At 47.2% G+C, this 26,802-nt stretch overlaps 1 protein-coding gene across 3 annotated transcripts in view; it reads right to left on the bottom strand.

Moving 5' to 3' along the window:
- The window catches only part of PDPR (pyruvate dehydrogenase phosphatase regulatory subunit), a 47,719-nt gene that overhangs the window by 1,237 nt on the left and 19,680 nt on the right, over positions 1–26,802 (bottom strand). The window contains exons 1-18 of one of the 3 annotated variants that reach the window (XM_063437996.1): positions 22,818–22,905; positions 22,634–22,717; positions 22,286–22,528; positions 21,696–21,829; positions 17,158–17,239; positions 15,804–15,967; positions 15,348–15,469; positions 10,349–10,466; positions 8,024–8,173; positions 7,654–7,846; positions 7,301–7,425; positions 7,012–7,167; positions 5,863–5,996; positions 5,551–5,699; positions 4,362–4,474; positions 4,161–4,255; positions 1,955–2,044; positions 440–622 (exon numbers count right to left, since the gene is read on the bottom strand). In XM_063437996.1, coding sequence (XP_063294066.1) covers positions 440–622; positions 1,955–2,044; positions 4,161–4,255; positions 4,362–4,474; positions 5,551–5,699; positions 5,863–5,996; positions 7,012–7,167; positions 7,301–7,425; positions 7,654–7,846; positions 8,024–8,173; positions 10,349–10,466; positions 15,348–15,469; positions 15,804–15,967; positions 17,158–17,239; positions 21,696–21,829; positions 22,286–22,491 — 2,214 coding nt within the window. In that variant the 5' untranslated portion in view covers positions 22,492–22,528; positions 22,634–22,717; positions 22,818–22,905. Of the gene's footprint in view, positions 1–439; positions 623–1,954; positions 2,045–4,160; positions 4,256–4,361; positions 4,475–5,550; positions 5,700–5,862; positions 5,997–7,011; positions 7,168–7,300; positions 7,426–7,653; positions 7,847–8,023; positions 8,174–10,348; positions 10,467–15,347; positions 15,470–15,803; positions 15,968–17,157; positions 17,240–21,695; positions 21,830–22,285; positions 22,529–22,633; positions 22,906–26,802 lie in introns of those variants that run through there. The other 2 variants (XM_063437995.1, XM_063437997.1) reach the window with 2 other exon arrangements.

Below are 26,802 nucleotides of genomic sequence, written 5' to 3' on the forward strand. Positions count from 1 at the left end.
GCTAGTATGTATCCTGACAATCTGTGCATTTTCTATCACTGGGCTGTGGATATTGGATAAACCCTTGCTCATACAAAGTTATCCTGACACAAACTGAACAAGTCCTCCTTTATTTGGGAATGTCTGAGCTAGGTGTCCAGCATTCTGTCTATCATGCCATTTTCTATGGTGAAGTTTCCACTTCAAGAAGCAGAACCAACCAGAAAATGTATTAGAAATAAAATAAGTTGATTAACCAGCTATTCGCTTAGTGTGGTTTCTGGAATTTCACCTCGCACAGACCCAGATTTCCCAATTTTAACTTCGTGTAACTTTAACATGTTAACCTTTTACTTACTGGGTGGATAAGCGATCACACACATTACATATCTGACCAGTACATGAAGGGTTAAGGCCCTACAGGTCATCACACACAGACTGGGTAAAGCTTCCACCATACCTTGTCAAGCTTTACTCGAAATTCCCGCCCGCACTCCAAGGGGGTGGTAAAAGCGTCTAGGTCCTGGCCCCAGAATGCAAAGAACTTTTCAATGCGTAGGCTTCTCAGGGCGTAGTAACCTGCGTTCCGAATGCCGTACTTCTGCCCCACGCTAATCAGCTCATTGTAAACATGTAGTGCGTACTAAGGGACAAAACAAACAAATGCTGTTAAAAGGGACATACTAACCTGACCTGAATTTCTGGCACGTGAATATCAGCTTTCACTTGTTAAATAAGATTTCCTAAAATTAAAAGGGGAATATTCTACTAAAATCAATGTAAGGTCTTCTTGCTGAATGAAGGCCATTTATAGCCATTTGCAGTTTGTGCAGATTGAAACCGGACGTGATCTTTTCAGGGTTCAAAGCAGTGCTTCCCAAACTCATGGTCACGGTACAAACGAGGGACACTGGATCAGGGCCGTCCTTAGGGGTGCATACTACGATAAGGGGGACAATTCTGCCTAATAGGCTGTGTGGGGGTGGGATGCAGAGAGACTACTCCCTCTTCCTTCTCCATGGCAACGCTGGGAGGATGTGATCTTATTCAGAAAGATAGAGTGTATATCACTGGACTCCAGGGAAGTCACCCTCCTACATCAATATAGTGTTTACATTTTGAAGGAGGCTAAAATAAAATTTTAGAATTATATTTAGATTTCTTTTATGGGGGTAATTTAGTTGCTCCAATGGCCATTGGAGAGAATGCCCGCCTGCCAACCTCAAGAGCAACTAAATGACCTCCATTTGTCTAAATATACATAGGGATTAAGGAGAGCGCAGGTAACTTTTTCTTTTCTTTGGTTTTTACTATATATTGGGGCTGATGTGTATTGTAGTCCTTGCTGCCGGCCCAGTAGTGATGGGAGTGAGCGCAGGACTTCTCTTTTTGTATTTGTATTTACTTTGTATCACACAGCCTGGTTACAATGCTGCCGCCCATCCCATGTGTTCCCTATTAAGGGTTAATAAGTATATAGGGGTGTATATAAAAAACACCCCTCTCTGTCTCATTAGAGATGTCTTTGCCAGAAGCTCAAGGAAGCAGGCTGAAGGGTCAGTGTTAGGACCCGCTTAGGGGGGTCTGCCTTGACGTTGGCAGGCGGGCATTCCCTCCAATGGCCATTGGAGCAACTAAATGACCTCCATGTGTCTAAATATACATAGGGACTAAGGAGAGAGCACAGGTAACTTTTTCTTTTCTTTGGTTTTTACTATATATTGGGGCTGATTTGTATTGTAGTCCTTGCTGCCGGCCCAGTAGTAATGGGAGTGAGCGCAGGATTTCTCTTTTTGTATTTGTAACATAACCACATCAGCTGTTTGAAGTGGTTTTGGTGCCGGGCCACACATTACTGTGAAGTTGTTTGAAATTGCCTAAAGCCCAGCCTCCAAACTGTTTAGTGGTGATGCAGGACCAAGGCTCTACAGGAGACAACGTAATGTTTTGCTGATTGGATGGAACAGTCACTCACCTCAATGGGAATGTATAAGGTGAAGCCAGGTTCTCCTGTGTGCGTCATACTCATGACTCGGATACCATTGGCATACCCCACACTCATCTCCTGCAGAGAAACAGAATTATCAGGAACTACAGCAAGAAACATACAAAGTCTGCACTGACACAAATCAAAGAATACAGCTATAACAATGCAGAGAGCCTGAAGAAGTACCCCGCAGACAGCGGAGGGAGATTACTATACATCCCGCAGACAGCAGAGGAGAGGGAGATTACTATACATCCCGCAGACAGCGGAGGGAGATTACTATACATCCCGCAGACAGCGGAGGGAGATTACTATACATCCCGCAGACAGCTCGGGAAGATTACTATACATCCCGCAGACAGCGGAGGGGAGGGAGATTACTATACATCCCGCAGACAGCTGGGGGAGGGAGATTACTATACACCCCGCAGACAGCGGAGGGAGATTACTATACATCCCGCAGACAGCGGAGGGAGATTACTATACATCCCGCAGACAGCGGATCGAGATTACTATACATCCCGCAGACAGCGGAGGGGAGATTACTATACATCCCGCAGACAGCGGAGGGGAGGGAGATTACTATACATCCCGCAGACAGCAGAGGGAGATTACTATACATCCCGCAGACAGCGGAGGGGAGGGAGATTACTATACATCCCGCAGACAGCTGGGGGAGGGAGATTACTATACATCCCGCAGACAGCGGAGGGAGATTACTATACATCCCGCAGACAGCAGAGGGGAGGGAGATTACTATACACCCCGCAGACAGCGGAGGGGAGGGAGATTACTATACACCCCGCAGACAGCGGAGGGGAGGGAGATTACTATACATCCCGCAGACAGCGGAGGGGAGGGAGATTACTATACATCCCGCAGACAGCTGGGGGAGGGAGATTACTATACATCCCGCAGACAGCGGAGGGGGGGAGATTACTATACACCCTGCAGACAGCGGAGGGGAGGGAGATTACTATACATCCCGCAGACAGCAGAGGGAGATTACTATACACCCCGCAGACAGCGGAGGGAGATTACTATACACCCCGCAGACAGCGGAGGGAGATTACTATACACCCCGCAGACAGTGGAGGGATATTACTATACATCCCGCAGACAGCAGAGGGGAGGGAGATTACTATACATCCCGCAGACAGCTGGGGGAGGGAGATTACTATACACCCCGCAGACAGCGGAGGGAGATTACTATACATCCCGCAGACAGCGGAGGGAGATTACTATACATCCCGCAGACAGCGGAGGGAGATTACTATACATCCCGCAGACAGCGGAGGGAGATTACTATACATCCCGCAGACAGCGGAGGGAGATTACTATACATCCCGCAGACAGCGGAGGGAGATTACTATACATCCCGCAGACAGCGGAGGGGAGGGAGATTACTATACATCCCGCAGACAGCTGGGGGAGGGAGATTACTATACATCCCGCAGACAGCGGAGGGAGATTACTATACATCCCGCAGACAGCAGAGGGGAGGGAGATTACTATACACCCCGCAGACAGCGGAGGGGAGGGAGATTACTATACATCCCGCAGACAGCGGAGGGGAGGGAGATTACTATACATCCCGCAGACAGCAGAGGGGAGGGAGATTACTATACATCCCGCAGACAGCGGAGGGGAGGGAGATTACTATACATCCCGCAGACAGTGGAGGGGGATTACTATACATCCCGCAGACAGCGGAGGGAGATTACTATACATCCCGCAGACAGCGGAGGGGAGGGAGATTACTATACATCCCGCAGACAGCGGAGGGGAGGGAGATTACTATACATCCCGCAGACAGCGGAGGGGGATTACTATACACCCCGCAGACAGCAGAGGGGAGGGAGATTACTATACATCCCGCAGACAGTGGAGGGGGATTACTATACATCCCGCAGACAGCGGAGGGGGATTACTATACATCCCGCAGACAGCGGAGGGAGATTACTATACATCCCGCAGACAGCGGAGGGAGATTACTATACATCCCGCAGACAGCAGAGGGAGATTACTATACATCCCGCAGACAGCAGGGGTGGGGGGGAGATTACTATACATCCCGCAGATAGCAGGGGTGGGGGGGAGATTACTATACATCCCGCAGATAGCGGGGGTGGGGGGGATTACTATAAAGCCCACAGATCACAGGACTAATATAGGGCAACTGTAATACACCTACCTTACAAAACATAGATGGGAAGTGATCAGGTGTCATTGGAGCATAAGATAACTCTGACAGCACATCCATAGAACGAGGCCCAATCAAGTTAAGCGCTGCAGAGAGAAAGATATTACACAGTGTAAGTAGCAATCCCAGCTAATACTCTGCTGGAAGGTGAGGTGCTGGCTGAATGCAGGTTTATGACAGACACCAGGATACCTGTGTATTTCCAGGTTACATCTTCTAGAACCAAATTACTGTCACTGGGCATGTGCTGCCGTAACCATGACCAACAGTGAACCTGCTGATCCGTCGGGGAGATCATGAAAAAACTGCAGACAAATAAACAAAAAAAAAACAGAGATGAGACAGACATCAAACAGCGGCACAGAGGACAGCCAGACATCAAACAGCGGCACAGAGGACAGCCAGACAACAAACAGCGGCACAGAGGACAGCCAGACAACAAACAGCGGCACAGAGGACAGCCAGACAACAAACAGCGGCACAGAGGACAGCCAGACAACAAACAGCGGCACAGAGGACAGCCAGACAACAAACAGCGGCACAGAGGACAGCCAGACAACAAACAGCGGCACAGAGGACAGCCAGACAACAAACAGCGGCACAGAGGACAGCCAGACAACAAACAGCGGCACAGAGGACAGCCAGACACAGGGCGGCACAGAGGTCAGCCAGACACAGAGCGGCACAGAGGTCAGCCAGACACAGAGCGGCACAGAGGTCAGCCAGACACAGAGCGGCACAGAGGTCAGCCAGACACAGAGCGGCACAGAGGTCAGCCAGACACAGAGCGGCACAGAGGTCAGCCAGACACAGAGCGGCACAGAGGTCAGCCAGACACAGAGCGGCACAGAGGTCAGCCAGACACAGAGCGGCACAGAGGTCAGCCAGACACAGAGCGGCACAGAGGTCAGCCAGACACAGAGCGGCACAGAGGTCAGCCAGACACAGAGCGGCACAGAGGTCAGCCAGACAACAAACAGCGGCACAGAGGTCAGTTAGACAACAAACAGCGGCACAGAGGTCAGTTAGACAACAAACAGCGGCACAGAGGTCAGTTAGACAACAAACAGCGGCACAGAGGTCAGCCAGACACAGAGCGGCACAGAGGTCAGCCAGACACAGAGCGGCACAGAGGTCAGCCAGACACAGAGCGGCACAGAGGTCAGCCAGACACAGAGCGGCACAGAGGTCAGCCAGACACAGAGCGGCACAGAGGTCAGCCAGACACAGAGCGGCACAGAGGACAGCCAGACACAGGGCGGCACAGAGGACAGCCAGACACAGGGCAGCACTTAGGACAGCAGATCGCGGAAGAGGTTACTATAACACAGGAGACAGCCAGACAAAGCTTACAGATACAGCAAAGTAACCCTGTATATACCAGCGCTTGTTGAGCCTCACTATGCTGCAGTCATTCTCATATCCTCCCCTCTCATTCAGCATTCCTGTGTGAACGATATGCCCAACAGGGACATCTAGGTCATTGGAGAAGAGGTACTGCAGGATATCTAGAGCCTGGTCCCCGGGAGACTAGAAGAGAGCAGGCGAGTTAGCAAGAACGAAGGCAGGTTAGGGGCCGGCAGGTTTGGGGCAGGACAGCGAGGCCGGCGGGTTTGGGGTGGGACAGTGAGGCAAAACAAAGCAAACAAGAAGAAAAAGCAGTATAAATTAAGGATTCCAGGGAAAAACTCACGCTGATCTCAAACTTGGTGAAGGACGACATGTCTATCACACAGACAGCCTCCTTACAGCACTTCACCTCCGTGCCAACAATATCAAACCAGTCCGGCTTGTAGAACGTCTTACTCTGATCAAGGGCCAGCAGGTCTGAGAGAGATATGGAGTATATGCAAGAGTGCATGTAATTACAAATATATGTATAAGAGAGAGAGACACCGAGCGATGAGGTATTTGTGTGAGAGAGAGACACCGAGCGATGAGGTATTTGTGTGAGAGAGAGACACCGAGCGATGAGGTATTTGTGTGAGAGAGAGACACCGAGCGATGAGGTATTTGTGTGAGAAGGAGAGACCGAGCGATGAGGTATTTGTGTGAGAGAGAGAGACACTGAGCGATGAGGTATTTGTGTGAGAAGGAGAGACCGAGCGAGGAGGTATTTGTGAGAGAGAGAGACACTGAGCGATGAGGTATTTGTGTGAGAGAGAGACCGAGCGAGGAGGTATTTGTGTGAGAGAGAGAGAGAGACCGAGCGAGGAGGTATTTGTGAGAGAGAGAGAGAGAGAGAGACCGAGCGAGGAGGTATTTGTGAGAGAGAGAGAGAGAGAGAGACCGAGCGAGGAGGTATTTGTGAGAGAGAGAGAGAGAGAGACCGAGCGAGGAGGTATTTGTGAGAGAGAGAGAGAGAGAGAGAGAGAGAGACCGAGCGAGGAGGTATTTGTGTGAGAGAGACCCCGAGCGATGAGGTATTTGTGAGAGAGAGAGAGACCGAGCGATGAGGTATTTGTGTGAGAGGGAGAGACAGAGCGATGAGGTATGTGTGAGAGAGAGAGAGACCGAGCGATGAGGTGTTTGTGAGAGCGTGAGAGAGAGACCGAGCGATGAGGTATTTGTGTGAGAGAGAGAGAGAGACCGAGCGATGAGGTATTTGTGTGAGAGGGAGAGACAGAGCGATGAGGTATGTGTGAGAGAGAGAAAGACCGAGCGATGAGGTGTTTGTGAGAGAGAGAGAGAGACCGAGCGATGAGGTATGTGTGAGAGAGCGAGAGAGACCGAGCGATGAGGTGTTTGTGAGAGCGTGAGAGAGAGACCGAGCGATGAGGTGTTTGTGATACATTTAGATGAGACGCACACAGCCTCTCAGTTGAATTTAACCAATTCTAACCTTTTCCAGCCGGTACAAAGTACTTTGCTCTCTCAAAGCCGTGCTTCTCCATCCATCGGGCACCTTGGGCATCTAGCCGGTCATACAGGGGAGAAGTGCGCAGCTGTCGTCCAGTTTGGAAATCCCAACGTGGCACCTTCAGGTCATAGATCAGAGCTGCAAGGGTTAAACGTGTCAGGGGATAATAAGGCTTATTTAGAACCGCGGGTGGGGTTAATGCTAAATACATCTCAGTCTAATGGGAAGCGCCAACACGAAACACACACACTGCCCTAAAAATAATACTCACGCATAACTTCCATCACTCGGTGTCTCAGAAATGTCCTGCTGCTCTGTAGGGCCCCGAAACGCTTTATGTCCAGGGGCCAAACATTGTCTTGAGGATACCCATAGACCATCCATTCTGCCAGGAACCTGGATAAGATGATAATTCAGGAGATCAAAGTGGCTAAAGGACCAAGATAAGCGTAATGTTAACTTACATTTATATATATATATATATATATATATATATATATATATATATATATATATATATATATATATATATATATATAAAACCTGAATATCTGGTTTAAGTAAAAGTAAACAGGAGACCAGAACCAATTAACTGAGATTCTCTGACAGAGTATAAATACTCACTTCCCGGCTCCCCCTCCAAGCGAGCACCCTTGGGAGTTCATTCCAGCCAGGGTGTAATAACGCAGCATGTTGGGGCTCTCCCCCATCACACAGCGCATGTCAGGGGTGAAGGATTCAGGACAGTTCACTAGACGCAGTATTTCTAGCGCTTCCAGGGAGGGCATGCGTCGGAGCAACGCCGTGAGCAGAGGTTCTGTGGAAGGAATTCAAAATGAGGACACAACTCCTATCTTGCTATCGCTACAGGTACTTTATCCACCCGACCCGCCAAGCAATCTGTCTCCCTTTACTCCCACTAAGTCAGCAGTTTGCTTAGTCCTGCCCTGTTCTAGCATTACAGAGTAGCTGAAGGCAGACCCTCTGCTCGTACCGAAGTGGTCCCAGTCCTCTTGTAGGTTCTGAATCTCAAGCTGGTTGCGGCCTTCGGTGAAGATGGGTTTTGGATTCTTTTCAAAGCCCCCAGACAGAATCCCCCCTTGCCAGCTGCGAATATAAATCCTTCCATCAGGGTCCACGATAGCTTAGTAAATAAAACAGAGTGGTGGGAAGGAAAGTGAAATCAGTGAGCAATACAGCAAATTAAAGCATCCACATCTGGAAAAACTGCTTTAAATTTCACGTGAAATCCAGAATCTATATACTAGAATTACTGGAATATGTAAAACAAGCTTTGTGACATATGGAGAACTTGCAAAATACAGAGCCTCATCCAAATCAAAGCTAGGTACTGCCTAGAAAGTAACGCAGTATCTTCTAGATCAGCTCTCAATACCACCTAGAAAGTAACGCAAAGCATCTTCTAGATCAGCTCTCAATACCGCCTAGAAAGTAACGCAAAGTATCTTCTAGATCAGCTCTCAATACCACCTAGAAAGTAACGCAAAGCATCTTCTAGATCAGCTCTCGATACCGCCTAGAAAGTAATGCAAAGCATCTTCTAGATCAGCTCTAAATACCGCCTAGAAAGTAACGCAAAGCATCTTCTAGATCAGCTCTAAATACCGCCTAGAAAGTAACGCAAAGCATCTTCTAGATCAGCTCTAAATACCGCCTAGAAAGTAACGCAAAGTATCTTCAAGATCAGCTCTCGATACCGCCTAGAAAGTAACGCAGTATCTTCTAGATCAGCTCTCAATACCACCTAGAAAGTAACGCAAAGCATCTTCTAGATCAGCTCTCAATACCGCCTAGAAAGTAACGCAAAGTATCTTCTAGATCAGCTCTCAATACCACCTAGAAAGTAACGCAAAGCATCTTCTAGATCAGCTCTCGATACCGCCTAGAAAGTAATGCAAAGCATCTTCTAGATCAGCTCTAAATACCGCCTAGAAAGTAACGCAAAGCATCTTCTAGATCAGCTCTAAATACCGCCTAGAAAGTAACGCAAAGTATCTTCTAGATCAGCTCTAAATACCGCCTAGAAAGTAATGCAAAGCATCTTCTAGATCAGCTCTCGATACCGCCTAGAAAGTAACGCAAAGCATCTTCTAGATCAGCTCTCGATACCGCCTAGAAAGTAACGCAAAGCATCTTCTAGATCAGCTCTAAATACCGCCTAGAAAGTAACGCAAAGTATCTTCAAGATCAGCTCTCGATACCGCCTAGAAAGTAACGCAAAGTATCTTCTAGATCAGCTTGCGATACCGCCTAGAAAGTAACGCAAAGTATCTTCTAGATCAGCTCTAAATACCGCCTAGAAAGTAACGCAAAGTATCTTCTAGATCAGCTTGCGATACCGCCTAGAAAGTAACGCAAAGTATCTTCTAGATCAGCTCTAAATACCGCCTAGAAAGTAACGCAAAGTATCTTCTAGATCAGCTCTCGATACCCCCTAGAAAGTAACGCAAAGCATCTTCTAGATCAGCTCTCGATACCGCCTAGAAAGTAACGCAAAGCATCTTCTAGATCAGCTCTCGATACCGCCTAGAAAGTAACGCAAAGTATCTTCTAGATCAGCTCTCGATACCGCCTAGAAAGTAACGCAAAGTATCTTCTAGATCAGCTCTCGATACCGCCTAGAAAGTAACGCAAAGTATCTTCTAGATCAGCTCTCGATAACGCCTAGAAAGTAACGCAACGTATCTTCTAGATCAGCTCTCAATACCGCCTAGAAAGTAACGCAAAGTATCTTCTAGATCAGCTCTCGATACCCCCTAGAAAGTAACGCAAAGCATCTTCTAGATCAGCTCTCGATACCGCCTAGAAAGTAACGCAAAGCATCTTCTAGATCAGCTCTCGATACCGCCTAGAAAGTAACGCAAAGCATCTTCTAGATCAGCTCTCGATACCGCCTAGAAAGTAACGCAAAGTATCTTCTAGATCAGCTCTCGATACCGCCTAGAAAGTAACGCAAAGTATCTTCTAGATCAGCTCTCGATACCGCCTAGAAAGTAACGCAAAGTATCTTCTAGATCAGCTTGCGATACCGCCTAGAAAGTAACACAAAGCATCTTCTAGATCAGCTCGCGATACCGCCTAGAAAGTAACGCAAAGCATCTTCTAGATAAGCTCTCGATAAACTGCCAATTCCCTGCTTAAGGCTAGTATGTCATCAGGTAGTCGGGGAAGTGGGGCTTTAGGTTAGCCCTTGTACACATTGTTGGAAGGAAGCAGTTAATAACACTGTATTGGTCTTTCCCTGCTACACTCAGATAAACAGGGCTCTAAGTAGATGTACATGTTGCAGAGCACATACTTGGGGCGCTGTCCTGTAGAGGAGTGCGCAGGGGGCGGGTCAAGAGGTAGAAATGTTCACAGGCATGGAGAGGAATGCTGACTGGCTCCTCATTGGACTGACCCAACTCATAGGCCCACTGCAAGAAACACAGGGATAAAACATCATATAATCAGACCTTGTACAATTCATTATATATATACACAATAATATATATGTCTTGCACTCAGACTCTCACTCATTACTCCTGGGCGGCAGCAATGACCATAGTAGCCATCAGCCCCAATACATACAATAAAAAGAGTTACCTGCGCACTATTCAAAATCCCTGTGTAGATTTCAGAAACCTTAATTTGTTTAAATATGCATAGGATGTGGAGTAGTACACAGGTAACTCATTTCTATACACTGCCAACACACTCAATCCAGCAGGCCCGGTACACTGGATTTATTATACACCAGCCCTCTCACAGCCCAGAACACACAGTGTATTCCAACAGGCCCGGTACACTGGATTTATTATACACCAACACTCTCACAGCCCAGAACACACCGTGTATTCCAGCAGGCCCGGTACACTGGATTTATTATACACCAACACTCTCACAGCCCAGAACACACCGTGTATTCCAGCAGGCCCGGTACACTGGATTTATTATAAACCAACACTCTCACAGCCCAGAACACACTGTGTATTCCAGCAGGCCCGGTACACTGGATTCATTATACACCAACACTCACAGCCCAGAACACACCGTGTATTCCAGCAGGCCCGGTACACTGGATTTATTATACACCAACACTCACAGCCCAGAACACACCGTGTATTCCAACAGGCCCGGTACACTGGATTTATTATACACCAGCCCTCTCACAGCCCAGAACACACCGTGTATTCCAACAGGCCCGGTACACTGGATTTATTATAAACCAACACTCACAGCCCAGAACACACAGTGTATTCCAGCAGGCCCGGTACACTGGATTTATTATACACCAACACTCACAGCCCAGAACACACCGTGTATTCCAACAGGCCCGGTACACTGGATTTATTATACACCAACCCTCTCACAGCCCAGAACACACCGTGTATTCCAACAGGCCCGGTACACTGGATTTATTATACACCAACACTCACAGCCCAGAACACACCGTGTATTCCAGCAGGCCCGGTACACTGGATTTATTATACACCAACACTCACAGCCCAGAACACACTGTGTATTCCAGCAGGCCCGGTACACTGGATTTATTATACACCAACATTCACAGCCCAGAACACACCGTGTATTCCAGCAGGCCCGGTACACTGGATTTATTATACACCAACACTCACAGCCCAGAACACATTGTGTATTCCAGCAGGCCCGGTACACTGGATTTATTATACACCAACATTCACAGCCCAGAACACACCGTGTATTCCAGCAGGCCCGGTACACTGGATTTATTATACACCAACACTCTCACAGCCCAGAACACACTGTGTATTCCAGCAGGCCCGGTACACTGGATTTATTATACACCAACACTCACAGCCCAGAACACACCGTGTATTCCAACAGGCCCGGTACACTGGATTTATTATACACCAGCCCTCTCACAGCCCAGAACACACCATGTATTTCAGCAGGCCCGGTACACTGGATTTATTATACACCAACACTCACAGCTCAGAACACACCGTGTATTCCAACAGGCCCGGTACACTGGATTTATTATACACCAACACTCACAGCCCAGAACACACCGTGTATTCCAGCAGTCCCGGTACACTGGATTTATTATACACCAACACTCTCAGCCCAGAACACACCATGTATTCCAACAGGCCCGGTACACTGGATTTATTATACACCAACACTCACAGCCCAGAACACACCGTGTATTCCAACAGGCCCGGTACACTGGATTTATTATACACCAGCCCTCTCACAGCCCAGAACACACAGTGTATTCCAGCAGGCCCTGTACACTGGATTTATTATACACCAACACTCACAGCCCAGAACACACAGTGTACTCCAGCAGGCCCTGTACACTGGATTTATTATAAACCAACACTCACAGCCCAGAACACACAGTGTATTCCAGCAGGCCCGGTACACTGGATTTATTATACACCAACACTCACAGCCCAGAACACACTGTGTATTCCAGCAGGCCCGGTACACTGGATTTATTATAAAACAACACTCACAGCCCAGAACACACAGTGTATTCCAGCAGGCCCGGTACACTGGATTTATTATACACCAACACTCACAGCCCAGAACACACTGTGTATTCCAGCAGGCCCGGTACACTGGATTTATTATACACCAGCCCTCTCACAGCCCAGAACACACAGTGTATTCCAGCAGGCCCGGTACACTGGATTTATTATACACCAACACTCTCAGCCCAGAACACACCATGTATTCCAACAGGCCCGGTACACTGGATTTATTATACACCAACACTCACAGCCCAGAACACACCGTGTATTCCAACAGGCCCGGTACACTGGATTTATTATACACCAACACTCACAGCCCAGAACACACCGTGTATTCCAGCAGGCCCGGTACACTGGATTTATTATACACCAGCCCTCTCACAGCCCAGAACACACAGTGTATTCCAGCAGGCCCTGTACACTGGATTTATTATACACCAACACTCACAGCCCAGAACACACAGTGTACTCCAGCAGGCCCTGTACACTGGATTTATTATAAACCAACACTCACAGCCCAGAACACACAGTGTATTCCAGCAGGCCCGGTACACTGGATTTATTATACACCAACACTCACAGCCCAGAACACACTGTGTATTCCAGCAGGCCCGGTACACTGGATTTATTATAAAACAACACTCACAGCCCAGAACACACAGTGTATTCCAGCAGGCCCGGTACACTGGATTTATTATACACCAACACTCACAGCCCAGAACACACTGTGTATTCCAGCAGGCCCGGTACACTGGATTTATTATACACCAGCCCTCTCACAGCCCAGAACACACAGTGTATTCCAGCAGGCCCTGTACACTGGATTTATTATAAAACAACACTCACAGCCCAGAACACACCGTGTATTCCAGCAGGCCCGGTACACTGGATTTATTATACACCAACATTCACAGCCCAGAACACACCGTGTATTCCAACAGGCCCGGTACACTGGATTTATTATACACCAGCCCTCTCACAGCCCACAACACACAGTGTATTCCAGCAGGCCCGGTACACTGGATTTATTATAAACCAACACTCACAGCCCAGAACACACAGTGTATTCCAGCAGGCCCGGTACACTGGATTTATTATACACCAACACTCACAGCCCAGAACACACTGTGTATTCCAGCAGGCCCGGTACACTGGATTTATTATAAAACAACACTCACAGCCCAGAACACACCGTGTATTCCAACAGGCCCTATACACTGGATTTATTATACACCAACACTCTCACAGCCCAGAACACACAGTGTATTCCAGCAGGCCCGGTACACTGGATTTATTATACACCAACACTCACAGCCCAGAACACACTGTGTATTCCAGCAGGCCCGGTACACTGGATTTATTATAAACCAACACTCACAGCCCAGAACACACCGTGTATTCCAGCAGGCCCGGTACACTGGATTTATTATACACCAGCCCTCTCACAGCCCAGAACACACAGTGTATTCCAGCAGGCCCTGTACACTGGATTTATTATAAAACAACACTCACAGCCCAGAACACACCGTGTATTCCAGCAGGCCCGGTACACTGGATTTATTATACACCAACATTCACAGCCCAGAACACACCGTGTATTCCAACAGGCCCGGTACACTGGATTTATTATACACCAGCCCTCTCACAGCCCACAACACACAGTGTATTCCAGCAGGCCCTGTACACTGGATTTATTATACACCAACACTCACAGCCCAGAACACACAGTGTACTCCAGCAGGCCCTGTACACTGGATTTATTATAAACCAACACTCACAGCCCAGAACACACAGTGTATTCCAGCAGGCCCTATACACTGGATTTATTATACACCAACCCTCTCACAGCCCAGAACACACCATGTATTCCAACAGGCCCGGTACACTGGATTTATTATACACCAACACTCTCACAGCCCAGAACACACAGTGTATTCCAGCAGGCCCGGTACACTGGATTTATTATACACCAACACTCACAGCCCAGAACACACAGTGTATTCCAGCAGGCCCTGTACACTGGATTTATTATAAACCAACACTCACAGCCCAGAACACACCGTGTATTCCAGCAGGCCCGGTACACTGGATTTATTATACACCAACACTCACAGCCCAGAATACACAGTGTACTCCAACAGGCCCTGTACACTGGATTTATTATACACCAACATTCACAGCCCAGAACACACCGTGTATTCCAACAGGCCCGGTACACTGGATTTATTATACACCAGCCCTCTCACAGCCCAGAACACACAGTGTATTCCAGCAGGCCCGGTACACTGGATTTATTATACACCAACACTCACAGCCCAGAACACACAGTGTATTCCAGCAGGCCCTGTACACTGGATTTATTATACACCAACACTCACAGCCCAGAACACACTGTGTATTCCAGCAGGCCCTGTACACTGGATTTATTATACACCAACACTCTCACAGCCCAGAACACAGTGTATTCCAACAGGCCCGGTACACTGGATTTATTATACACCAACACTCACAGCCCAGAACACACAGTGTATTCCAGCAGGCCCTGTACACTGGATTTATTATACACCAACACTCACAGCCCAGAACACACCGTGTATTCCAGCAGGCCCTGTACACTGGATTTATTATACACCGCCAACAGATCTAACAGCAGTCCATTGGCATCCAGAAAAACAAAATATAAAAAAAAAAGAATAAATACTGTATACTGCTTCTAGAGAATTGAAAAAGAAAGTTAAATAATTTAATGCTAATCTGCCGAATATCAATAATTATGAGGAAAACGATGCAGCCCATTACCTGTCCGGCGCAGTTTACAAAGTACTCGCACTCCACCTGCCCCCGGTCTGTGTCTACGCCAGTAACATGACCTTTCTCCACAAGCACATGGTTTACGCTGGTATGTTCATGGACCTGGGCGCCTGTAGGACAGACAATACCTGGTGAGACACTTTCATCAGCAACGACCCAGGAGGAGAAAAAAACACCAAAATAGCAGAATTGGTAACTATATAGCATGCCTGCTTAGTGCCCATACGGGCTGGTCAGACAGGTCACATTGATTCACAAGGAGATTGGACACAAAAAAGACAAACTATAGAATGAGTCCCCAATGAGTCCCCAATGTGTCTCTGTAAGGGGCCTGGATGGAGAGCCGTGGAAGAAGGAGACTATGCTATTGGTTGATCACCCATCTGACAGCGGACAGAGAGCAGCGCTTGGTAACGGATAAAGCCAGACGCCACTCATACTCGCCTTGTTTCTGAGCAGACTTTACAAATGCGAGTGTGATGTCAGCGGTGGACACCACGGAATCTTCAGGCACATACATAGCCCCAACCAGGTCATGAATATTAATAAGGGGGTGGAGCTCTTCAACCTGTTTCGGAGTGATAATCTCACAGGGAATCCCCTTCATTCTGTAAGACAGGGCAGTTTCATATTGACACCTCAATAGTCACAGGATTATGTTTAACAGACACTGTTCCATACTCCACCCCCCAAATAAAATAAAAAAAACTGTTTAATAGATAAATATGCATGCATTAAAATTATACATTTTTCTTGTGAGGTCATACACTAGGCAGTCACAATACTAAACCCTCTGACAGGTGAAGTAAATAACATTGATACCTGTCAGGGGGTGGCATATATTAGGCAACAAGTGAACAGTCCCTTATTGAATGTCATGAGTTGGAAGCAGCATATATGGGCAAGCCTAAAGATCTTTGACAAGGGCCAAATAGTGATGGCTAAAACACTGGGTCAGAACAGCTCAGCTTGTGGGGTGTTCCCGGTATGCAGTGCTTAGTACCTACCAAAAGTGGAGCAAGGAAGGATAACAGGTGATCCGGCATCGGGGTCATGGGCGCCCAATGCTCATTGACGCAGGTGGGAAGCGAAGGCTGGTCTGTCTGGTCTGATCTCACAGAAGAGCTACTGTAACTCAAATTGCTGAAAACCTCAATGGTGGCCATGAAAGAAAGGTGTCAGAACACACAGTGCCTATGGTTAGAGTTCCTATGATGATCCTTCTCCACTGCCGAAAGCTCCTTCAATGGGTTTGTGAGCTTCATTCAGACTTTCTGTGTCTGTCCAATCACAGACTCCCAATGCAGCTCAATGAGAAGTCTTTGCAAGGCCGGTGCTCTGGGCAATTGCTGCCTCTTGAGTTTATCTCCACTGAGCTAACCAAACCAGGAAGTAACAGGACCAGTTGTCTGATTGACAACCAGGGGGGTGTAACAAGTTTCATTAATAAAAGTGGCAATTTCTATTAAAATATGCACTTTTTGGACACATTGCGAGAATTAGCTTGACCCAAATATTCAGCAAAACCGACCACCAGTAGACATCTTATCTTAGAAAAAGAAATGCAGGAAAGCAGCACCTGCAGGAATATCCTCAAATCCAGATAGGGATAGAAAGCTTTCTCCTCTTATCTCCTATAGTGACTCATCCCTATCTGGATTTGGGGATATTCTTGAATGCGCTGCTTTCCTGCATTTCCCATCTACAACATTTCTAGAAGAAAAAAAAAAGACTGGTTTGGGAAGCGTATAAGAAACAAGCGCCAGAAATCCTATCCTTTCATCTATAGACGTCTTACCTTAGTCTGGACGCCATGCGCTTTAGGGAGATCAGCCGATCCTGAGTCTGGGCTAGTGAGATGGAGCCTGTCCGTGTGTACCCTGTAGGTCACAGAGAGTGTTCGTTGTTAATAAATGTAGGGAACATAGACAGCGTATTCCAATTACGAATCCATGACAGGCAGCCTGGGAGGATGCTGTGCACTTTCTCATAAACAAAACTTTATTAGAACGTGTTGGATTATTCATGACAAAGTCATTTACAGGAAGATCTGCTGTTTTACCCCTTCCAAGGCCACGCTTCACATGTTTTATAAAAATAGAGTTTATTTGACTTTTGTAAGGTGTCTTTTCTAATATGAAAAACGAGTGCACCCACCTCCCAGCCCGGCAACCACCGGCAGACACCCACCTCCCAGCCCGGCCACCATCAGCAGACACCCACCTCCCAGCCCGACCACCACCAGCAGACACCCACCTCCCAGCCCGGCCACCACTGGCAGACACCCACCTCCCAGCCTAGCCACCACCGGCAGACACCCACCTACCAGCACGGCCGACACCCACCTACCAGCCTGGCAGACACCCATCTACCAGCCCGGCCACCACCGGCAGACACCCACCTCCCAGCCCGGCCACCACCAGAAGACACCCACCTACCAGCACGGCCGACACCCACCTACCAGCCTGGTAGACACCCACCTCCCAGCCCGGCCACCACCAGAAGACACCCACCTCCCAGCCCGGCCGACAACGGCAGACACCCACCTCCCAGCCCGGCCACCACCAGAAGACACCCACCTCCCAGCCCGGCCGACACCGGCAGACACCCACCACCCAGCCCGGCCGACACCGGCAGACACCCACCTCCCAGCCGGGCGACACCGGCAGACACCCACCTCCCAGCCCGGCCACCACCAGAAGACACCCACCTCCCAGCCCGGCCACCACCGGCAGACACCCACCTCCCAGCCCGGCCGACACCGGCAGACACCCACCTCCCAGCCCGGCCGACACCGGCAGACACCCACCTCCCAGCCCGGCCGACACCGGCAGACACCCACCTCCCAGCCGGGCGACACCGGTAGACACCCACCTACCAGCCTGGCCAACACTGGAAGACACCTACCTGCCAGCCTGGTCACTACCAGTAGCCCTATTAGGTATTTTTTATAAATGTATTGCTCAGTATGTACTATTATCGCTTATTTATTTTTTTTATTAAGCAATTTTCAAGTTTACAGTGGCCATCATTAGTACAACGTTTCTATGGTTACAGAAAGAAAATGTTTCCGTCATGCGATTATATAGATGCTCAACACATTTGTCCACTTTAAACAGATTTTATATACATGTTTTTAACTTGGATTGGGGGGGGGGGGGGGGGTGGGGGGGGGGGGAGGGTAGTGAGGTAGAGAGCCTAAGCTCGAGTTATCCAGTAACTGTTTTAATCAATAAATGTCCTATCTAGAGCTTTAAAGGAGAGTGTGATGGACCGCTGGCACTCCGACTGAGTACCTCCGCCAATCGATGCTCCTAGTGCTCGCTGAGGACTCCGAGCACTCCAACCGACACCATCAGCACTGCAGACCCCACTTCCAGCGATACCGCTGCGCCGGGGTCTCGCCGTCTCCACCCACCCTGGATCCACGACCAGGATCCAGCTCTCAGTGGGTGACCCTCTCCTAAATTCAGAGAGCGTAGCAGGAACAAATCAAGCTCTTACAAGAGCTTACTCTTGGAAGTAAGTGATTATAGCAATCCCCAGAGTGTAGGTATCCCTTCCCCCAAACATGAGCCAAGGCTTCAAGAAAGGTTCAAGATGATCTGATTTTAATGACCACACACTGGCTTTTATGCAAGTCCCCATGAAAGGGGACATCCCACAGGTTGGGACACAGTACAACCAATCACAGACACAACAAACAAAACACTCCCACAGTGACATCACAACCCCTCCTCTCTATCCTGGAGATAATTGGGATGTAATCAAATTATCTCCCAGTACAGAGGCAAGACTCCATTAACCACATGGTTACAAAAAGACATTAAATTATACAATGTTACAATTATTACATAAAACATATACATGCAAGATATCCCCAGATAGCTTAGATCTGAGTGCACATTATTATTGAATGGCACTCAGATCACATACATACAATTCAATCACCATGGAGCCAAAGTCTTTTCCATAGTCTTTCGTTACACGAATAGGCTCCATGGCATAGCTATCTGGGGTAGCACTACTCACATACTGAAAGTCCCGAACGCCCCGGCAGAAATACCCAAATAAACCTTTCTGCAAAGGAAAATACAGCTATCAGCGCAGGGGCCATAGTCGGAAGGCAGGAGGCTAGCCAGTAGTCCCCTCCAGGCACAAGTGGCGAAGGGCACTTCGTCACAGAGAGTTTCTATGCTTTTTGTAAAAACATTTTGTATCATGGTGTATTCTTGCTTATCCGGATGTATGATACCTCTTGATACACATTCCTTTTTTGTATTATTATTACATGTAGTTGTACAGATAGTAAGGTATCTATGATGATGAACTCAGCTGTCGAGACTTTGAACAGTGTCCTGTAACATGGCAGGGGGAGGGTTGCTGCTTTCAAAGGTCTCCCAGACTTGCCAGGCTTTTCTCCAGAAAGAAGAGCTGTTCTGCTTGCCAATTCGTAGAATCGGGCTGCGTTTATGAGCTGTTTACATTGTGGCAGGGTTGGTGCCCCTAATTTTTTCCATGATCTGCTGATCAGAGCTAGGGCCGCTATATTGATCTGGTAAATTAGGTACCTAGTTGCTTTAGCAAGTTCGGGTGGGTAGTTGTGGAGCAATAGACAATCTGGGGTTTGTGGTATGTGAATGCCTGTGCTGTCTTGGATCAACCTGGTTATCGCTGCCCAGTAGGGAAGTAATTCTGGGCATGTCCACCATATATGGATCATTGATCCGGTTGCAGAGGTGCATCGCCAACATTTGTCAGAGGCCTCAGGATATATTCGTTTGAGGCGTGTGGGTACTAAGTACCATCTGTACAAAATCTTTCTGGATAGTTCAGTGTGGTTGGCGCTGAGTGTGAGGGAGCTATTATCTCTATTATAATGAAAAGAACTCCTGGAGGTTCAAACCAAAATTTAATAAAAAAGGAAGAAACCATCTAAAGGGCTGGACTGGACTGACACCACCAGAGAGAGCAAAATGCAGGCCGTTTCTAGCAGTGACGGTGTTAACAGAAATTTCTCTTATAACACCACACTCTGCGCCTCCGCAATGCCGCACTCTGCGCATCCTTCCCCTCCGACAGCACACAGCAGTAAAGCACATTTTACAGATGTTATTGGAGAAAGCTCTTTAAAAGCTAGCTTTGTGCCCACGGTGCTCATTTTGGTATAAATCTCTGACCAGGATTTCCTCTAACTGGCCAGACAGACAGTCACACAGATTGGTTGTAACCGAGTCTCCAAACACAGCTCTCACTGTTTGCTGCAAAGTCCACGTCACCTTTTAGACAATATATTTAAATCTCCTCCATTGGGCTATTTATACAGAGGCTTCCAGGTGTTTAAAACACTGTCTCTGCTCTGACATTCCGTCTCATCTTCAGTGACTTCAACATCCTTAATAACCTACCCAACAACTCAACAGCGTCTATCCATCACCTCCTCCTCTGGCCTCACTCAATGGATCAACTCCCCTACACACAGCCGGCAATACCCTCGAACACAACATTCCCTCAGTCTGACCACCATCTTCTAACCTGCGCTGTCAATGTGCCCCTCACTCATTATATTACATCTATCTTACCTCGGAAACCAAAGCTCACTTTATCTACATCACTTCCTCTCCCCAAACTGCCCTTGCAGCTCTCGTCTGCCCCGCTCAAGATACCTCATACTGGAATTGGGCCCTGTCTACTGCTCTAGATAATAAAAAAGAAGAAGACGTTCATTGACGTTGTGGCAGGCTTATGCAAGGTATGATCATATAATGTAACTAAACCCCTATTCATTTTGCATAGATTATGTGTTTTTAAAATACTAACAAAATCTGTCAGCACCGAAGTTACTGTTTAGTGGATAAGGGAGTGCACTGGATTTTATTTTTTATTGTATAGATTGGCTCCCAGCAGCACCCTATTTATGCATATTCAGGTGAGTGCAGCAAGCCCCCGTTTTCTCCTATATATTGCTATAGATATAGCAGAAGCAATCAAAGCTCACTCGAGGCGTCAGTCACGCTTTCACCCCGGCACAGCAACCTCACCCGCTATGCCCAGCGCTCTGCTAGAGAAAGCATTCTTCACCTCGTCTGTTATATTCAAATATCCTCTTTTTAGAATTTTAAAGCACCGCGCCATAGAAATTATAAAAATTTAAAAAACAAAAAACTGTAAAACAGTTTGGTTGATGGTTGTTACTGTCAGAGAGTTAGCAGAATGGGCGTCCGGTGGCCGGCAGCATGGAGTGTTTCCCCCGCAAACACACCAAAGAGACCCAAAGAGCTCTGAGTCCTGGTGAGACCAGGGTTAACCCTGAACATCATTCCACACTATTCTCACCTGTGGGGACTCCAGTCTCCTGCTCCAGCTGCTGGTACAGTGTATTGGAATAGTTGGCCATCTCTGTCTCTATGGAGATATGTTTCACGGTGCTAACCACGCCGGCACAGAATCGCGTGGAACCAGCCCCCAACCTGCAGGAAAAAGCGACATACAATTCACAGCCTGCAACGGTACAAGAACAAATGAGCACATCTAATACACACAATGGAATGACAGATCGAGGATATCCAGTGTGCGTTCGGGGAAAGGACCGCTGTCTTCCATTTACTGGGATATTGTGAGATAAGAGATAGCTCCCTTACGCTGGGGGCTCGAGAATACCAATATTAATAGGAGCCAGAAACACAATCAGGGGTCAGACCATTTTGCTACAAGGAACCAGGGAGGACATATCCAGGGAGGATTTGAATAAAACCTGTTGGTTTTGGACTTGGCAGTTTTAAACAAATCACAGTTTATTAAATAAAGCACAAAAGGAAAAAACACGTTTGGAAAAAAAAAGTAAAATAAAAAAACAGTATAAGTGAGAAGGGTAGATGCTTGGCAGGAATGGATAGCTGCGCTTGGCATAATCTAATATCATTTACCTTCCTTGTTCCAATAACAAGATGTCATGCCAGCCCAGCTTGGCAAGGTGGTATGCAACTGAAGCCCCCATTATTCCTCCACCACAGATGACCACTTGGGCACGAGAGGGCAAAGGCTGCACATCTGAGGATGATGCTCGCTGGGGAGAACAAATACATCGCCAGCCATGCCGCTGAAGATGCCCCGACAGCAACCGGGCATGCATTGTGGCACGGGCACAGGAACGTTTGTATCCTGGGAGACTGTAAAGAAAGAAACAGACCATTATTAGCAATTTAACTGCAGCCTTTAGCTGTACAAACGCGTGGTATCCCAGAATAACGAGCCCTGCACCCCTCGGGACTCACACGGAGCACAGCTGTGACAGCAAGGAAGGGGCGTCTATTCTGTGAAGGTTACAGGTGACACATGACCATGAGAATTCAGGAGTTCTACACGACAGTACAGGCCAAGACATTAACATGTCGCTAAGGACAGAACCATTACAGGAACCAGAATATTTCAATAAGAAATACTAAAGTTCTGTCCCACCTCGTAGAATACAGAAAGCTGCAGTAACCATGACAGATATATCGGCTCCAGACACTGAGTGACCATTAAGAGGTAGACAGGACAGGATCGGGGAACTTTTCTACAAATTTTCTTTAATGAGGATGTGACCAGAGGCTCCTGTACAAATAATTTACTTGGAAACGGAGATTTCCCTTGAGTTTGGCTTATTACATGTTTGGAGAGATTAGCAAACAGTCCTAGAGGGGTCAGTCTCTCTATACACACAGCCCTAGAGGGGGTCAGTTTCTATACACACAGTCCTAGAGGGGGTCAGTTTCTATACACACAGTCCTAGAGGGGTCAGTCTCTCTATACACACAGTCCTAGAGGGGTCAGTCTCTCTATACACACAGCCCTAGAGGGGTCAGTCTCTCTATACACACAGCCCTAGAGGGGGTCAGTCTCTCTATACACACAGTCCTAGAGGGGTCAGTCTCTCTATACACAGTCCTAGAGGGGTCAGTCTCTCTATACACACAGTCCTAGAGGGGTCAGTCTCTCTATACACACAGTCCTAGAGGGGTCAGTCTCTCTATACACACAGTCCTAGTGATACCGGAGAAACTGACGGAAGCCAAGCACAGAGAGATGGACACAGGTTTCTTCAGGAAGGAAGAGATTCTTTATTGGATCACCGATCGGGACTCAGAGGGACTAATGTCACCAAAATACAGCAAGTTCTGAGCCCCGGACAATAGTGCAGGCTCCTTATATAGGCATATAACTCCTCCCATATTAAGCTCCACCCGCACATTCTCTTAACCAATCAACACAAATAAGAATTAACTTCCTGTTTGACCGCATGGCTTGTCCAGCACAATGGAGGAGGGGGAATACTATATCCTGTATTCTTGCACATGCTCCGTACACTACTGATCGTATCTTGCCTCGTGCAACCAACTGATCGATACGTCAGCATATGCACGTACACATGCCACGTGGTAATCTCGGCCTACTAAATTTATTTTTACCGAGATTCCACCACATTCCCCCCTTTGATGCCTCTTGATATTTTACAATTACTTGAGGCATCACTTAACCTTGGTTTGCATACACCGCAAGTTACCTTGAACCAGACCAGACTTATCTTATGATGTGAATCTTTTAACACTCATCTTCCTGCATTGGTTCTCCCTGATCTAAAGCCTTATACTTATAAATCGCCATTATCTGTGCAGCAGCCTTCCTCTCTGCTATATTTCCTATCAGGCTTTGCACAGACCTAACTACTAGGGGTATAAGACACGGCAGGAGTAGACACAACATTAAAATCAGTAGGACTCCACCTACCACTGCCTTCAGCCCTCCAAACCACTCATACCAGCTACCAAACCAACTACTTGGATTATACCCTTTCCATACCTGAGTAGGCACATGCGCTAGTTTAACCATATGGCTAGTAAGCTCAGCTATTGCTTGCCCTTCGTCATCTATTTGAAGACAGCAATTGCTCAGGTTAAACTTCCCACATACACCTCCCTCTACTGCCAAAAGGTAATCCAAGGCTAATCTATTTTGGTAGACTGCTGTCCTCATCCTGGTGTTATGCTTCGCTAGAAGATTGAGCGCTTGTGATGTCTCATTTGTGATAATCTCAACCACCGCCTGTAATCTTATAATGCGGTTGAGCATATAAATAGGGGTTCTGTAACCAAAGGTACCATCCTCAGCCCACGTGGCTGGCCCATAATAATCTATAATACGCTGGGGAGGCCATTCATTATCTTCCCAGGTGCCTATCTCTATGGGTCCCCTTTTCTTCCTATGATTCACATCATACACTTTAACACCTAAAGTCTCACCTGTTTCAATAGGTAACAAGAAGAAGGATGGTTTGAGCATACCCAACACACATGCCCCTTCCCAGTCCTGTGGCAGCTCCGAATAGGCTTTCTTACCACAGATCCAGTACAAATTTGCTGGGGCTCTCCAGGTAGATGTGATGGATAAATCAAACCACACGTCCTTTAAATTGGCGTATCTAGCAAACGGGTTAGATGGTTCTGAGACATTTGAAGCCGACCACCAAGTTGTATTCTTTGTATCATCATCATAAGCTTTTTGCCCTAGACAAGTTAATTCTCCTACAGAAGTGTTATACATTATTCCTTTCCTTGCTATGCAAACATAACCTATGATGGAGGTCTTTAATCTCTACTCAGATTAACCTCTAACACTCATATGATAATCGGCTTGTGTAGATATTAGTTGGTCAACTGCCTCAGAACCGGACATTACCTCCTTTGCTTCCCAAGGCCATTGGTCTCCCATGTTAGTACCTCCACACACATAGCAGTTGGTAACATTAAGACTACCGGCAATACTTTCGGCTAAATCGATGAACAGGTTTTTAGCATTATGGGGGATCTTATTATCTATACTCATCTCTTCATAAAAGGAATGGTATACTTGATGAGTTTGGGAGGATACCGTATCAGTCTCTATCCCTATAAACAATAATGTCCCAGGATCTAAACCCGTCCCGTATATCTGAAACCCAAATAAATTGCCATATTTGTCTAAGAACTTATCGGGGTTATTTATAAGTATATGGATGGGATTACATTCCATAGACTTACAATATGGGCTAGTCGGCAACTTAGTCACTATCATGTCTTTATCTACTGTCTGTCCCCAAGTCGCCCACCCCACACAAGACCAATATGGGCAAAAGTTATAGTCTTTATTTGGGCATCTAGGACTCACATATTTATTTTTACTACTGGGACAAATATATTTATCATTAGACCCATACGTCCTCTCCCATCTAAGATCCCCACATACATTCCACGGCTTTCTACCACTCTATATCGCTTTACACGCATCAAATAGCAGAACACCCGAAGAATGTACGGATTCTAACACCGTCTTATTAATTAGGGTCCCCTGAGGATCTCCATTCCTGAGAGTCAACCAAATTGTACGAGGTTGATACTCCGGACTGAAGCACTTAGGTTCTCCTACTCCTAAATGGCACACACTATAGTCTATATTTAAGTATCTACATCTCGATACATCTCCTTTACACTCGTATTGTGAATGCCAAATTAGGGTTTGGGAAATATGGTTACCTGTTCTCGTAGTCTTAATGCATACCTCACAGCTAGGAGTGTCGGTACCTCTACCTTCCTGAATATAAAAACACATATAAATAAACACTATCAAAAGCACATCTTTCGCCGTCATCCTCAGTCTTCGTCCGTGCGATGGCGCCTCAGCTTCCAGGATGTGAGGGCTGCAGGGAATGGAGTTCTGCTCGTCTTCACAGGTGTCCCTTCGAGACTTTCCTGGCTTATACACTATGTGTTGGTAAGCGGACAGGCTTTATTATGGCCTTCTCACTCACACACCTGTAACAATAAAATTTGTAATCCACACGATTCCTCGTTACTCCGACTGAGTAGTGCGTTTTAACCGGATCTTGCAGGGATTCTCTGGATCTGCTGTAACTTGCCAAGAATCGACTGCTGCTGGCTTAACCCTGGAGTGATGTATCCACGGAGTCACTTCGGCTACTTTTATCGCTGTAGGGGTAGACAAAAGAACAACATAAGGACCTCTCCACTTGGGCCCTAACGGTACATTATTCCACTCTTTAATCCACACTTGATCTCCTGGATGATAACTATGAACAGGGGGATAAATATTCACAGGTAATCTATCTTGTACCCATTTCTGTACCTCCTCCATAGTCTTACCCAACTCTACAACCTGCTGCCGGGTAATTCCTTCTCCCAACTGACTCAAGTCCCCCCTTAAGTTACCAAGTACGGGAGGTGGTCGCCCATACATAATTTCAAAAGGAGAGAGACCCATCCTTCTGGTAGGGGTACTGCGGATTCGCAATAGAGCTATGGGTAAGAGAACGTTCCACTTAAGTTGGGTTTCCTGACACATTTTAGCCAACTGGTTCTTTATAGTTCTATTCATTCTCTCTACCTTACCAGAACTCTGGGGTCTATAT

Source organism: Pelobates fuscus, chromosome 12 (genome assembly GCF_036172605.1).
Source record: "Pelobates fuscus isolate aPelFus1 chromosome 12, aPelFus1.pri, whole genome shotgun sequence".
Lineage (NCBI taxonomy): Eukaryota > Metazoa > Chordata > Amphibia > Anura > Pelobatidae > Pelobates > Pelobates fuscus.